The sequence below is a fragment of the Neoarius graeffei genome, chromosome 28 (assembly GCF_027579695.1).
Source record: "Neoarius graeffei isolate fNeoGra1 chromosome 28, fNeoGra1.pri, whole genome shotgun sequence".
In the NCBI taxonomy this organism is placed as follows: Eukaryota; Metazoa; Chordata; class Actinopteri; order Siluriformes; family Ariidae; genus Neoarius; species Neoarius graeffei.
Genome location: NC_083596.1, coordinates 15,153,132 through 15,166,284, shown reverse-complemented (window position 1 = coordinate 15,166,284; position 13,153 = coordinate 15,153,132). Strand labels below are relative to the sequence as shown.

At 39.7% G+C, this 13,153-nt stretch overlaps 1 protein-coding gene across 1 annotated transcript; it reads left to right on the top strand.

The window, feature by feature from the left end:
- The first annotated feature begins 4,700 nt into the window (after window positions 1-4,700).
- Window positions 4,701-8,546, top strand: emc6 (ER membrane protein complex subunit 6). Its single transcript, XM_060913127.1, has 2 exons — window positions 4,701-5,107; window positions 7,501-8,546. Exon 2 carries the CDS (start codon window positions 7,514-7,516, stop codon window positions 7,844-7,846), a length of 333 nt encoding a protein of 110 aa, XP_060769110.1. The 5' UTR covers window positions 4,701-5,107; window positions 7,501-7,513; the 3' UTR covers window positions 7,847-8,546.
- The last annotated feature ends 4,607 nt before the right edge of the window (window positions 8,547-13,153 follow it).

Here is a 13,153-nt window from a genome sequence, read left to right as displayed (position 1 = left end):
AAACTAAAGCTTGTATAGAATTTTTATGAAATCCGAAAATATGTGAACAACGTTAAAATAATTTTTTTATATAGTTTTATGATTTTACATATCAAGACTTCCTTATAATCACGGGCAAGCCTGTCACTACTTATTCAACAAATAGGGCACTAAGTAGGGTGTGTACAAGCTGTTACTTCGTCCCCTCTAAAAGGCACCGATGTAGGAAGTAGGAAGAGGTTTGTTTACCAGTTCAAGAATGGTTAATCAAGGGAGAAATATCACATTCACTTAAAATATATATAGGAGTGATTCCACGCTTATGGGTACTGAAATGGGGACATGAACTTATTTTTAAAAATTCACCTAAAACCATTTCTTTTTTTACCATCAGGTCACAAAACATGTAATCTTTAATGAATGATATGTTAAAAAATAACTTTAATTTTCTGAGACATAATAAAAACATATTTATATGCCAAAGTCAGAACGTAACAGAAGTGTTGTGGACATATATATTCTCAATTTTAACAATGTAGAATTACTTTTTGAAACATAGGAAGGTGATGTTTTAGCAAATATAATTAATAAACATGTGTAGTAGAATAAACATACACATTCTTTCAATAAGATTAACATGGTATATAGCTAGATTGTAATTAATTTGTAACAGACGCGAGATGGACAATCGTAACAGAAGTAATGTAACAGACATCATTTTGGAACTCATAGGCTTGACTTTGGCATATAAATATGTTTTTATTACATCTCAGAAAATTAAAGTTATCTTTTAACATATCATTCATTAAAGATTATATGTTTTGTGACCTGATGGTAAAAAAAGAAATGGTTTTAGGTGAATTTTTAAAAATAAGTTCATGTCCCCATTTCAGTACCCATAAGCGTGGAATCACTCATATATATATATATATATATATATATATATATATATATATATATATATATATATACTCGTGTGTGTGTGTATATATATATATATATATATATATATATATATATATATATATATACTACCGTTCAAAAGTTTGGGGTCACCCAGACAATTTTGTGTTTTCCATGAAAAGTCACACTTTTATTTACCACCATAAGTTGTAAAATGAATAGAAAATATAGTCAAGACATTTTTCTGGCCATTTTGAGCATTTAATCGACCCCACAAATGTGATGCTCCAGAAACTCAATCTGCTCAAAGGAAGGTCAGTTTTATAGCTTCTCTAAAGAGCTCAACTGTTTTCAGCTGTGCTAACATGATTGTACAAGGGTTTTCTAATCATCCATTAGCCTTCTGAGGCAATGAGCAAACACATTGTACCATTAGAACACTGGAGTGAGAGTTGCTGGAAATGGGCCTCTATACACCTATGGAGATATTGCACCAAAAACCAGACATTTGCAGCTAGAATAGTCATTTACCACATTAGCAATGTATAGAGTGGATTTCTGATTAGTTTAAAGTGATCTTCATTGAAAAGAACAGTGCTTTTCTTTCAAAAATAAGGACATTTCAAAGTGACCCCAAACTTTTGAACAGTAGTGTACTTTATTGAAAAAAGTACAAATGTGCAAAACAAATATAGCAACATCAGGTTATCCTATTAAATATAGGGAAGAACAGAGAAATTATCAGATGGAACAATCTGATCAAAATCTAGTATAAACAACTTAGGATACAGAATTGAAAATAAATTATGTAGTTAAAGATGTCCATGGATAGAAAGGAAAAAAGGAAAACAAATAGATGAGTACAAAAACTAATGATTTTAAAGTTAGACGGCCTTTCGATTTCATAAAATCGGTGAAATGTAGTTCCATCTGAAATTCAGTTATTGTGATACATTATTTACCAGCTGGGAGGTCCATATCGTGAAATACCATGACCGAGGTCTTGAAAGTACTGAGCGAGGCCCTCTGAGCCGAGGTCAGTATTCAAGGCCGAGGTCACGGTATTTCACCATACGGACCGACCTTAAGTTGGTAAATAATATATTTATTTTTTTCTTTACCAAATTCTAACAGAAAACAAGAGCGCCCAAAAGGGAAAACCGAGCCGAGGTGATCCGTCATTTTGAATCCTCATTCACAGCTGTAATGCAAATGGCTTCCTCCTCGGTATACAAGTGCAATTCCATGGCAGGGAAAAAAAATAAATTTTGCCGCCTATGTAGTCCCCTATTTATACAAAATTGAGTAATTCAGGATTCAGCCATGTTTTTGCTCGGTGTTTTAGCAAGTTAGAGGTTTTTAGCTTTCTCCTGAAATGTTTTCTTTAATTTGTCTTCATCAGGGTAGTAAAACTCGCTTTCGCTGTGAACACTGTCGTTATTACTATCCATGCTGTAAAATTAATTCTAATTTCCTGAGAAATGCTGGCAAAAATTTATAAGATTTTGGTAAAAATCTTATAAATAAATCTTGTAAAAAAAAAAAAGATAAATGTTGACAAAAAAATTCTACTATGTTTGTTGTTGTTGTGAACGAGCGAGTCGCCAGAGGTCCATAACCGGGGTCCGTATCATAGGATACGGACCCGCTCGCCAGCCAATCAGAGCGCAGGATTTGATGGAAACTGGCCTGCGAAAAAAATAAATATGTTTATTTCTGTTATATCTCACTAAATATCAGGCCTTTCTGTGGCTGGGAAGTTATTTAATTTGAAGGGATTCCAGAGCAAATAATGTGCATGAAATCGATCGCTTGGTGCAGTCAAGCAGACAGAGGAAGTCCGTGTGTGTGTGTGCATGTGCAGGTTTACCTTGACTGTGCACTGACAGTTACATCATTTTGTCACTAAAGAAACAGCCAATCCCACCAAGGTGCTCGCTGACCGCCGATATTTATTAGTTTGGTCCTGCGTTTCCTTTCCATCGTATATAACATAACGTCTTTTCTTCTCGCTTTCCATTACTGTAGTCAGTCTTTCACATTTCATTCGCACACTCACGTCCTCCATTTTTCTCTCCTGTTTCAAATTTGTATCCCACAATGCCTTGCACGAACGGGGAAAGCCTACCACATGATGTATGACGTAATATCTTGAATTGTGTCATGGTGAAGCAAGAAAAAAATAGAGGAGAATTTAGGGCCACATGCCCCTAAATTCATTAATTGTTCTATTAGGAAAAAAAAATAATAAAATTGGAAGTCTGTGATTCGAATTCAGTAGCTTTCGGTCCACTAAACAAAAATAATTAGGTGTCGGGGAAAATTATTTTTATGACCTACACTTGAAAAATCTGAAAGGCAGTCTAGCTTTAAAAAAAAAGCATACGTACAAGGAGAAACAGTTTTATATCAGTTTTATTTCAGTGGGAAAATATTTGAAAATATCATACAATCTTTCTGCTTTTGTTCCTTTTACAAATTTTTAAGGATCTTAAATATCATTAAAATTAATTCACGAAAGAAACTAATTTGGGGGATGATTTTAGAATTCTGTTCTTGTGTATAAAAAACTTAGCCAGACGTTAGTTACATTAGTTCAACATTTTTGTTTTGTAAAATCATACCAAATGTTATATTGTCTTTCGAAATAAAACCTGGAAATGACGAGACTTTTTGTTTTATCCATTTGTGAATGTCAAGCCAAAATGTATGTATTACACCACATGAGAAAAATATATGGTTTGCAGTTTCAATATCATTTTTGCCACGTGAGCATAAGAAATATCACATTAATTTGGGTCCCATCACATTCAGGCATCCAGGGGAACAAGACAGAGTGGACAAACTAGCAAAAGAAACAATCAAAAAGAAACTGTTGAAGTTAGCATCAAATTATCAAAATCAGAGGAGGTAAGCATCATGTACAGAAAGGGAAATCAACAGTGGTAACAGTTATGGGATAATGAAGCAAAAGGGAGACATTTGCACTCAATCCAAAATAAAATAGGTATGTTGAGAAGCAGGGGATCAAACCGGAAAGAGCAAATAATAATAATATAACAGGGTGGCACGGTGGTGTAGTGGTTAGCACTGTTGCCTCACAGCAAGAAGGTCCTGGGTTCAAGCCCAGCGGCCGGGAAGGGCCTTTTTGTGTGGAGTTTGCATGTTCTCCCTGTATCTGCATGGGTTTCCTCCGGGTGCTCCGGTTTCCCCCACAGTCCAAAGACATGCAGGTTAGGTTAACTGGTGACTCTAAATTGACCGTAGGTGTGAATGTGAGTGTGAATGGTTGTCTGTGTCTATGTGTCAGCCCTGTGATGACCTGGCGACTTGTCCAGGGTGTACCCCGCCTTTCGCCCGTAGTCAGCTGGGATAGGCTCCAGCTTGCCTGCGACCCTGTAGAACAGGATAAAGCGGCTACAGATAATGAGATGAGATGAGATAAGCAAGCAATCACAACATAAGAAGACATCCAACGGGTTTCTATGATCAGTGCCATGAAGCTGACACGGTTAAGCATATCCTTACAAACTAGCATGCAAGAAATAATGACAGAGCTACAGAAAATATGACCGGTAGAGGACAGGATTAAAAGTATATTAAAATACTGAGACACTGTTAAGGGGAGGAAATGGTTATTTACATTTTTTCAGAACAACTTGACTGGAAATACAGCTTTAAAATGAGGTGACAATGACATGGAAAAACCTCTAGGTGGCAGTAATGCAACATTGTAGATGCCAGCTGCAGTAAAACATCAAAGAAGAAGAAGAACTAGGAAGCGATTCGAATTGAACCGAACCTTTTGGTCTTCCGTGGACACCGTAGTAGAGAGGTTAAGGGTAATGCAACGCAAGTTTTGTGTTGTTGGGTTTTTTTAATTAAAAACAAACAAACAGACATTTAAATTATATTATATACATATCAGACTACTTATATAGAATTATTTAGATTAAAAAAAGCAAGTAAAAGGGTTAAAATAGCACGTTTTTGATGGTCATTTTAAGCGTTGTCCAGGGTTCATAGTGAGGAAACAAGATGGCCGCCGATGAGTGACAAGCGCTGCGTTTTTGTTGTACGTTTTTTGTAAAGAAAGTCTATATTTTTCGACAATAGTTTCGTTAATACATGTTTAATGTTGTCGTGGATGTATTATATGCGCGTATAATTTAATATAAGTGGAGAATTTTAACATTTCTTAAGCACGTGCATCTTAATCCCAACGGTAAGCTAATCATCATCATCATCAGTCGAAGAGTAAAGCGGAAGTTGATTTCAAATTGAATTTATTTGTCACATACACAATCATACAGTGAAATGTTTACTGCAATGCTCAGTAAGTTGTGAAGATAGTTGGGGTGGGAGTGATTTTTTTAAAAAAAGGAGAGGGAGTGAAATAGAATGTAATGAGTAGAATAAATAAATAAAGAACGTGATGATGGAGTGCTCTGCAGACTGTACACTACCGTTCAAAAGTTTGGGGTCACCCAGACAATTTTGTGTTTTCCATGAAAAGTCACACTTTTATTTACCACCATAAGTTGTAAAATGAATAGAAAATATAGTCAAGACATTTTTCTGGCCATTTTGAGCATTTAATCGACCCCACAAATGTGATGCTCCAGAAACTCAATCTGCTCAAAGGAAGGTCAGTTTTATAGCTTCTCTAAAGAGCTCAACTGTTTTCAGCTGTGCTAACATGATTGTACAAGGGTTTTCTAATCATCCATTAGCCTTCTGAGCAAATACATTGTACCATTAGAACACTGGAGTGACAGTTGCTGGAAATGGGCCTCTATAGACCCTTTTCAGTCACGTGACCTTCGTAAACGCAACCACCATTTTGGACATGTAGTGGACTTCGGCTCGAATCAGTTTGAATGCGAGGAAGGCGACAAACGAAAAACATAAAAGAAAAAGGAGTGAGATGCAGAAAACACCTTCACTATCCAGCGACGTAGGGCATTTACAGGGCTAGCAGAGGGAGAGGTATTTGCAAAAATTGAGGTTAGCAGGCTTAGAGAACGACGTTTACCTGCTTCCACCAGGATTGTTCATTGACGTACGCTCCAGCTTGCTCCCCCTCAAATTAAGCAGTGCGCTCCGGCTTGCTCCCCCTCAAATTAAGCAGCGCACTCCGGCTTCCAGAGTGCGCTGCTTAATTTGAGGGGGAGCAAGCCGGAGCGCGCTCCGGAACCTTGGCCGGAGCACTCCGGGAGCAAGCCGGAGCGCGCTGCTTAATTTGAGGGGGAGCAAGCCGGAGCGCACTCCGGAACCTCGGCCGGAGCACTCCGGGAGCAAGCCAGAGCGCGCTGCTTAATTTGAGGGGGAGCAAGCCAGAGCGCGCTCCGGAACCTCGGCCGGAGCAAGCCGGAGCGCGCTGCTTAATTTGAGGGGGAGCAAGCCGGAGCGCGCTCCGGAACCTCGGCCGGAGCACTCCGGGAGCAAGCCAGAGCGCGCTGCTTAATTTGAGGGGGAGCAAGCCGGAGTGTGCTCCGGAACCTCGGCCGGAGCACTCCGGGAGCAAGCCGGAGCGCGCTGCTTAATTTGAGGGGGAGCAAGCCGGAGCACGCTCCGGAACCTCGGCCGGAGCACTCCGGGAGCAAGCCGGAGCGCACTGCTTAATTTGAGGGGGAGCAAGCCGGAGCGCGCTCCGGAACCTCGGACGTTGGCTCCGGCAGCTATTTACACTGGATCCGGTGTAAATAGCTGCTGGATCATAATTACAGTAAACTAGTAAATACAGTAAAGGAAAAACTTGAGACTGAAAGGTTTTAACAGTCATCCAAATGACTGAACGTAAACATTGCTACAGTAACATACTAGCTATGTTCTTGACATTAGCTAGTCAACAATAGCTACTACAGAAGAACAAAGAGGTTACAATGGGTTATTTTAACCTATTTGGTTACACACTCGCCGCCACAGAATGTTAACAGCAATGTAATGCCTTTTCTGGCTAATTTTATTCGTCTTACCTCCAACAAAGTGGTCACTACACAAGCGTTGGTATGCCGAGGGCTGCCAATCTTTCCTGTTAATGGCCGCTATCCATCTTCTCTGTCGGAATCCGATAAAATGATAAACCTTGCCTTGTTTGTTGATGGTTACTACATCCAGGTGCACAACAATATAGTGGCATGATGGAAGTCTTGCTGAAAGTAAAAACTTTCTTTGCTGCCGTTCCTCAATGTTGGCTGTGGTAAACTACTGGTAGTACATGTCCAAAACGGCGGCCGCGTTTGTCGTGACGTCACGTGAAAAGGGTCCATGCACCTATTGCACCAAAAACCAGACATTTGCAGCTAGAAGAGTCATTTACCACATTAGCAATGTATAGAGTGGATTTCTGATTAGTTTAAAGTGATCTTCATTGAAAAGAACAGTGCTTTTCTTTCAAAAATAAGCACATTTCAAAGTGACCCCAAACTTTTGAACGGTAGTGTACACACTATACAGAATATGTATCTGTAGTATATACTGTAGAATGTACAATATACAGAATATGATTTATTATTAGTTGGGAATATAGGTTTGTAGATGCAGCTATGTGGTGTGTTAGTGATACATTTATAAACTGGTTCTTGAGGTGTGGTAACTGTGCTGGTGTGTTTGCAGTGATTTGGACAGAATGGCAGCGGTCACAGCTAAACGTGAAGGTCCACAATTCATCAGCGATGTGGCGGTGCGAGGGAACACGGCGGTGCTGGAGTACTGCCGAACTTCCGTTTCCGCTCTCTCCGGAGCGACAGCGGGCATCCTGGGCCTCACCGGATTGTATGGCTTCATCTTCTACTTCCTCGCGTCCTTCTTACTGTCCGTGCTGCTCATCCTTAAAGCCGGCCGACGGTGGAACAAGTGCTTTAAATCCAGACGCCTGCTCTTTACCGGAGGTCTCGTGGGTGGATTGTTCACCTACGTGCTCTTTTGGACTTTCCTGTACGGAATGGTGCATGTGTACTGATGAGCAACACTACTGCAGATGTGCATAGGTTAAGAAATTACTGTTCAGCATGATGATGATGATTATTTCCTTTCTCCTTTGTATTTGATTGCACTGAAGTGACTCTGGGCATAAAGGTCAAACCAAGGTCCAGCTTGAAGTCATAAACCAGATCTGTTTTAGTTATTCATTCTTCAGTAACGGTTTTTATCCGTGGACAGGGTTGCGGTGGATCTGGAATCTTTCCTGGGAATACAATGTGAATGAGATGCCAGTCCAACACAGGACACAATGCGCACACACATTCACACTGAGAGACAATGTCGCAGTCAGTCCACCGACTGGCATGTTTTTGGGAGATAGGAGATGAGCAGTGAACCTGGAGGAAGCCCACACAGACATGGAGAACATGTGAAACCACTTACACACACACTAACCCAGGCTTGAACCACAGACCCTGGAGCTGTGAGGCAGTAGTGCTACCTGCTGTGCCACCTTGATACAAGATGTGCATGAGAAATGTCGATACGTTGTTTGAGTAAGCATTTAGCATACTTACTTATTTTAGAAATGGTAGCTTTATTTTCTGAGAGTCGGAGAAGAAACAAATCCTCATTCCGTCACTAAAATATAAATTAACTATCGAACAACTCCTGACTTGCGTGCCAATGTGTGTGAATATTGCTGTGGTTTCTTCTAAATAAATAAATCACTCATATGATCACAGTAATTGTTTTTTTTAATGTACATTTTCAACCACCTTGACATTGAATAACCATGCATGTGCTACACTTTTTTTTTTTTACATTTTCAGTAAAAGGCAGTATGTGTAAAAAAAAAAAAAAAAAAGTTTTTTTATTTTTTTTTTAAATATCAATAAAGTAGCAACTAAAATGACCTCCATTTCACACACAGGGACATTAATTCACACATTTTAGCATTTAAAAAAACACTGTACATCAGCCATCCCTAGAAATTTTGGCACCCTTAATGAAAACATACCAAAACAAGTGCCGCCAGGCAAAACAAATCGCCTGGTAGCACTTATGATGAATATGAAGGAAGATATTGCGAAAAAAAATAGGTACCCTATAGGGCTGTAATGATATGCGTATCGAAATCGCGATACAAGAAGGCAGAATCGCGGTACACCCTTTCAGACTTCTCAGCCCAAAAACGGAGGCGCTTCCAAACTTCAATTTATGAATACTTTACTTTTTATTTAAATTACATTTTAAACTTACTTAAATTACTTTTTTTTTTATATCTATTAGTAAGTCGTTTTTTCGCCGACCTGCGACAATCTTCTGCGAGTCACGCAACGTCCACACTCGCCACTGGCAGAGCATTCATTTCTTTTAAGCGGTCGCCATTCTGGTTGCGACGCGGGGAGCGAATCTGTAAACAAGCAGCTCATTGGCTGGCTAGGTGTGCCACAAGCCAATCACAATCACTTGACCGGAAAGGCATGCAGTGTTGCCAGATTGGGCGGGTTTAGGTGCTTTTTGGCTGGTTTTGAACATATTTTGGGGTGGAAACCGTTAGCAATATCTGGCAACGCTGAAGGCATGTCTGCTTGGGCGGAAGCCTTCTGCGGCAGTTACATTTTGACACGCGAGCAATGTTTCACCATAAAAATTCCGTAATTTCCATCTGTTTTCCACGATCACAGAAAATCATTGGCCCTATGAGAGTGAGACAGTGAGAGAGGGCCCCCCCCCCAAAAAAAATCTTAACGGATTTACACGATTTGGAAAAATGACTTTTTCAGAACCGAAAAAAACAGAGCTTCCGGCTCAACAGTATTATTTTGAGAAATAAAACAGTCTTTGGATATACATTTGTTCATTTTTGCATACATATTACTCATTCTCTGCAGTGGTCTGAATTATTTGTTATTAAATAGTTAATGTAAGTAAGTAAATGTTAAGTCAAATTTACTACTTTAAAAAAACATTTTAAAAAAAATCGTGGGCGTATCGAATCGTGGGTCAAAAATCGCGATACGAATCGAATCGTGAGTTGGGTGTATCGTTACAGCCCTAGTACCCTACTGGTATATGTGGCTACTGCTTATAAATAAAATTGTTTTCTGATACCATGTCCATACAGTAAATATAGCATACTCTATGAGGCAGCAACCACAAAAATGAACAATTTAAAAATCACAGAAGTAAAATATACCAAGTGTCTGTATTTTATATTATTCTACTCTTACCTCTTACAGTTTTCAAAACTGAAACCTCTGAGCTGAGGCTGACATACACACGCTGTTGCCGTGACTGAAACTTTTATTTCCTGGAAATGGCCCAGCGCTAGAGCTCACACTTTCCCTTTGTAATAAGCATAAACATGTCTGAAAAGGATTTTTTAGTCCATATATTTCAAATGGTGAACTGAATTATATACACTCGCCAGACATTTTAATTGGAACGTGTATGTGCATGCGCAGTGCACGACTGTTACACTTACATTCTTACAGCACGATGACATAGTGGCTAGCGCCTCAAAATGAAGCAGTAGCCACAACAAAAACGATTTGACCTTTTTGGTGACCTTGACCGGATGACCCTCAAAATGTTGGAGGTTCTATTTGAGACCAATGCTCATCTATCCTGAAAGTTTCACGAAGATTGGTCCAGTCATTTTCCTGTAATACCATTAACAAAAAAACAAAGAAACCCCACGGAAAACAATACCTCGGTCCCTGGTGGACTCCGTCCCAGGCAAGGTAATGAATCCCATGCGTTTCCTGATATTTTGTCCTTAAATGCTGTAAGATTTTTAACACTTTTTTTTAAACACGAAAACATTCATTAGAACAGATTTTTCCTGCAAAATGTCTCTTTCCTGTGGAGAGTTCTCTTCCTGTAATGTCTGACAAGGCTGGAAAGACTTGCAGAGGATCTTGGATCACTCCTTCATCTAGAACATTTCAAGTACCTTTGTATTCCTTAAATTCTGTAGTATTTATTCCTTACAAATACAGTGGTGCTTGAAAGTTTGTGAACCTTTAGAATTTTCTGTATTTCTGCATAAATATGACCTAAAACATCAGATTTTCACACAAGTCCTAAAAGTAGATAAAGAGAACCCAGTTAAACAAATGAGACAAAAATATTATACAACCCCGATTCCAAAAAAGTTGGGACAAAGTACAAATTGTAAATAAAAATGGAATGCAATAATTTACATATCTCAAAAACTGATCTTGTATTCACAATAGAACATAGACAACATATCAAATGTCGAAAGTGAGACATTTTGAAATTTCATGCCAAATATTGACAGGGGCAATAAGAGGCTGGAAAAGTTAAAGGTACAAAAAAGGAACAGCTGGAGGACCAAATTGCAACTCATTAGGTCAATTGGCAATAGGTCATTAACATGACTGGGTATAAAAAGAGCATCTTGGAGTGGCAGCGGCTCTCAGAAGTAAAGATGGGAAGAGGATCATCAATCCCCCTAATTCTGCGCCGACAAATAGTGGAGCAATATCAGAAAGGAGTTCGACAGTGTAAAATTGCAAAGAGTTTGAACATATCATCATCAACAGTGCATAATATCATCAAAAGATTCAGAGAATCTGGAAGAATCTCTGTGCGTAAGGGTCAAGGCCAGAAAACCATACTGGGTGCCCATGATCTTCGGGCCCTTAGACGGCACTGCATCACATACAGGCATGCTTCTGTATCGGAAATCACAAAATGGGCTCAGGAATATTTCCAGAGAACATTATCTGTGAACACAATTCACCGTGCCATCCGCCGTTGCCAGCTAAAACTCTATAGTTCAAAGAAGAAGCCGTATCTAAACATGATCCAGAAGCGCAGACGTCTTCTCTGGGCCAAGGCTCATTTAAAATGGACTGTGGCAAAGTGGAAAACTGTTCTATGGTCAGACGAATCAAAATTTGAAGTTCTTTATGGAAATCAGGGACGCCGTGTCATTCAGACTAAAGAGGAGAAGGACAACCCAAGTTGTTATCAGTGCTCAGTTCAGAAGCCTGCATCTCTGATGGTATGGGGTTGCATTAGCGTGTGTGGCATGGGCAGCTTACACATCTGGAAAGACACCATCAGTGCTGAAAGGTATATCCAGGTTCTAGAACCTGGATATACCTTTCAGCACTGATGGTGTCTTTCCAGATGTGTAAGCTGCCCATGCCACACACGCTAATGCAACCCCATACCATCAGAGATGCAGGCTTCTGAACTGAGCACTGATAACAACTTGGGTTGTCCTTCTCCTCTTTAGTCTGAATGACACGGCGTCCCTGATTTCCATAAAGAACTTCAAATTTTGATTCGTCTGACCATAGAACAGTTTTCCACTTTGCCACAGTCCATTTTAAATGAGCCTTGGCCCAGAGAAGACGTCTGCGCTTCTGGATCATGTTTAGATACGGCTTCTTCTTTGAACTATAGAGTTTTAGCTGGCAACGGCGGATGGCACGGTGAATTGTGTTGGAAAATGCAAGGTCTTCCCTGAAAGAGACGTCGTCTGGATGGGAGCATATGTTGCTCTAGAATCTAGAGCAACATATGCTCCCATCCAGACGACGTCTCTTTCAGGGAAGACCTTGCATTTTCCAACATGACAATGCCAAACCATATACTGCATCAATTACAGCATCATGGCTGCGTAGAAGAAGGGTCCGGGTACTGAACTGGCCAGGCTGCAGTCCAGATCTCTCACCCATAGAAAACATTTGGCGCATCATAAAACGGAAGATACGCCAAAAAAGACCTAAGACAGTTGAGCAACTAGAATCCTACATTAGACAAGAATGGGTTAACATTCCTATCCCTAAACTTGAGCAACTTGTCTCCTCAGTCCCCAGACGTTTACACTGTTGTAAAGAGAAAAGGGGATGTCTCACAGTGGTAAATATGGCCTTGTCCCAACTTTTTTGAGATGTGGTGTTGTCATGAAATTTAAAATCACCTAATTTTTCTCTTTAAATGATACATTTTCTCAGTTTAAACATATGTCATCTATGTTCTATTCTGAATAAAATATGGAATTTTGAAACTTCCACATCATTGCATTCCAATTTTATTTACAATTTGTACTTTATCCCAACTTTTTTGGAATCGGGGTTGTACTTGGTCATTTATTTATTGAGGAAAATGATCCAATATTACATATCTGTGAGTGGCAAAAGTATGTGAACCTTTGCTTTCAGTATCTGGTGTGACCCCATTGTGCAGCAATAACTGCAACTAAACGTTTGCGGTAACTGTCGATCAGTCCTGCACACCGGCTTGGAGGAATTTTAGCCCATTCCTCCATACAGAACAGCTTCAACTCTGGGATGTTGATGGG

Bases quoted from the DNA above. Each gene is read 5' to 3' on its own strand.
- emc6 (XM_060913127.1), top strand. From the start codon at position 7,514: ATGGCAGCGGTCACAGCTAAACGTGAAGGTCCACAATTCATCAGCGAT.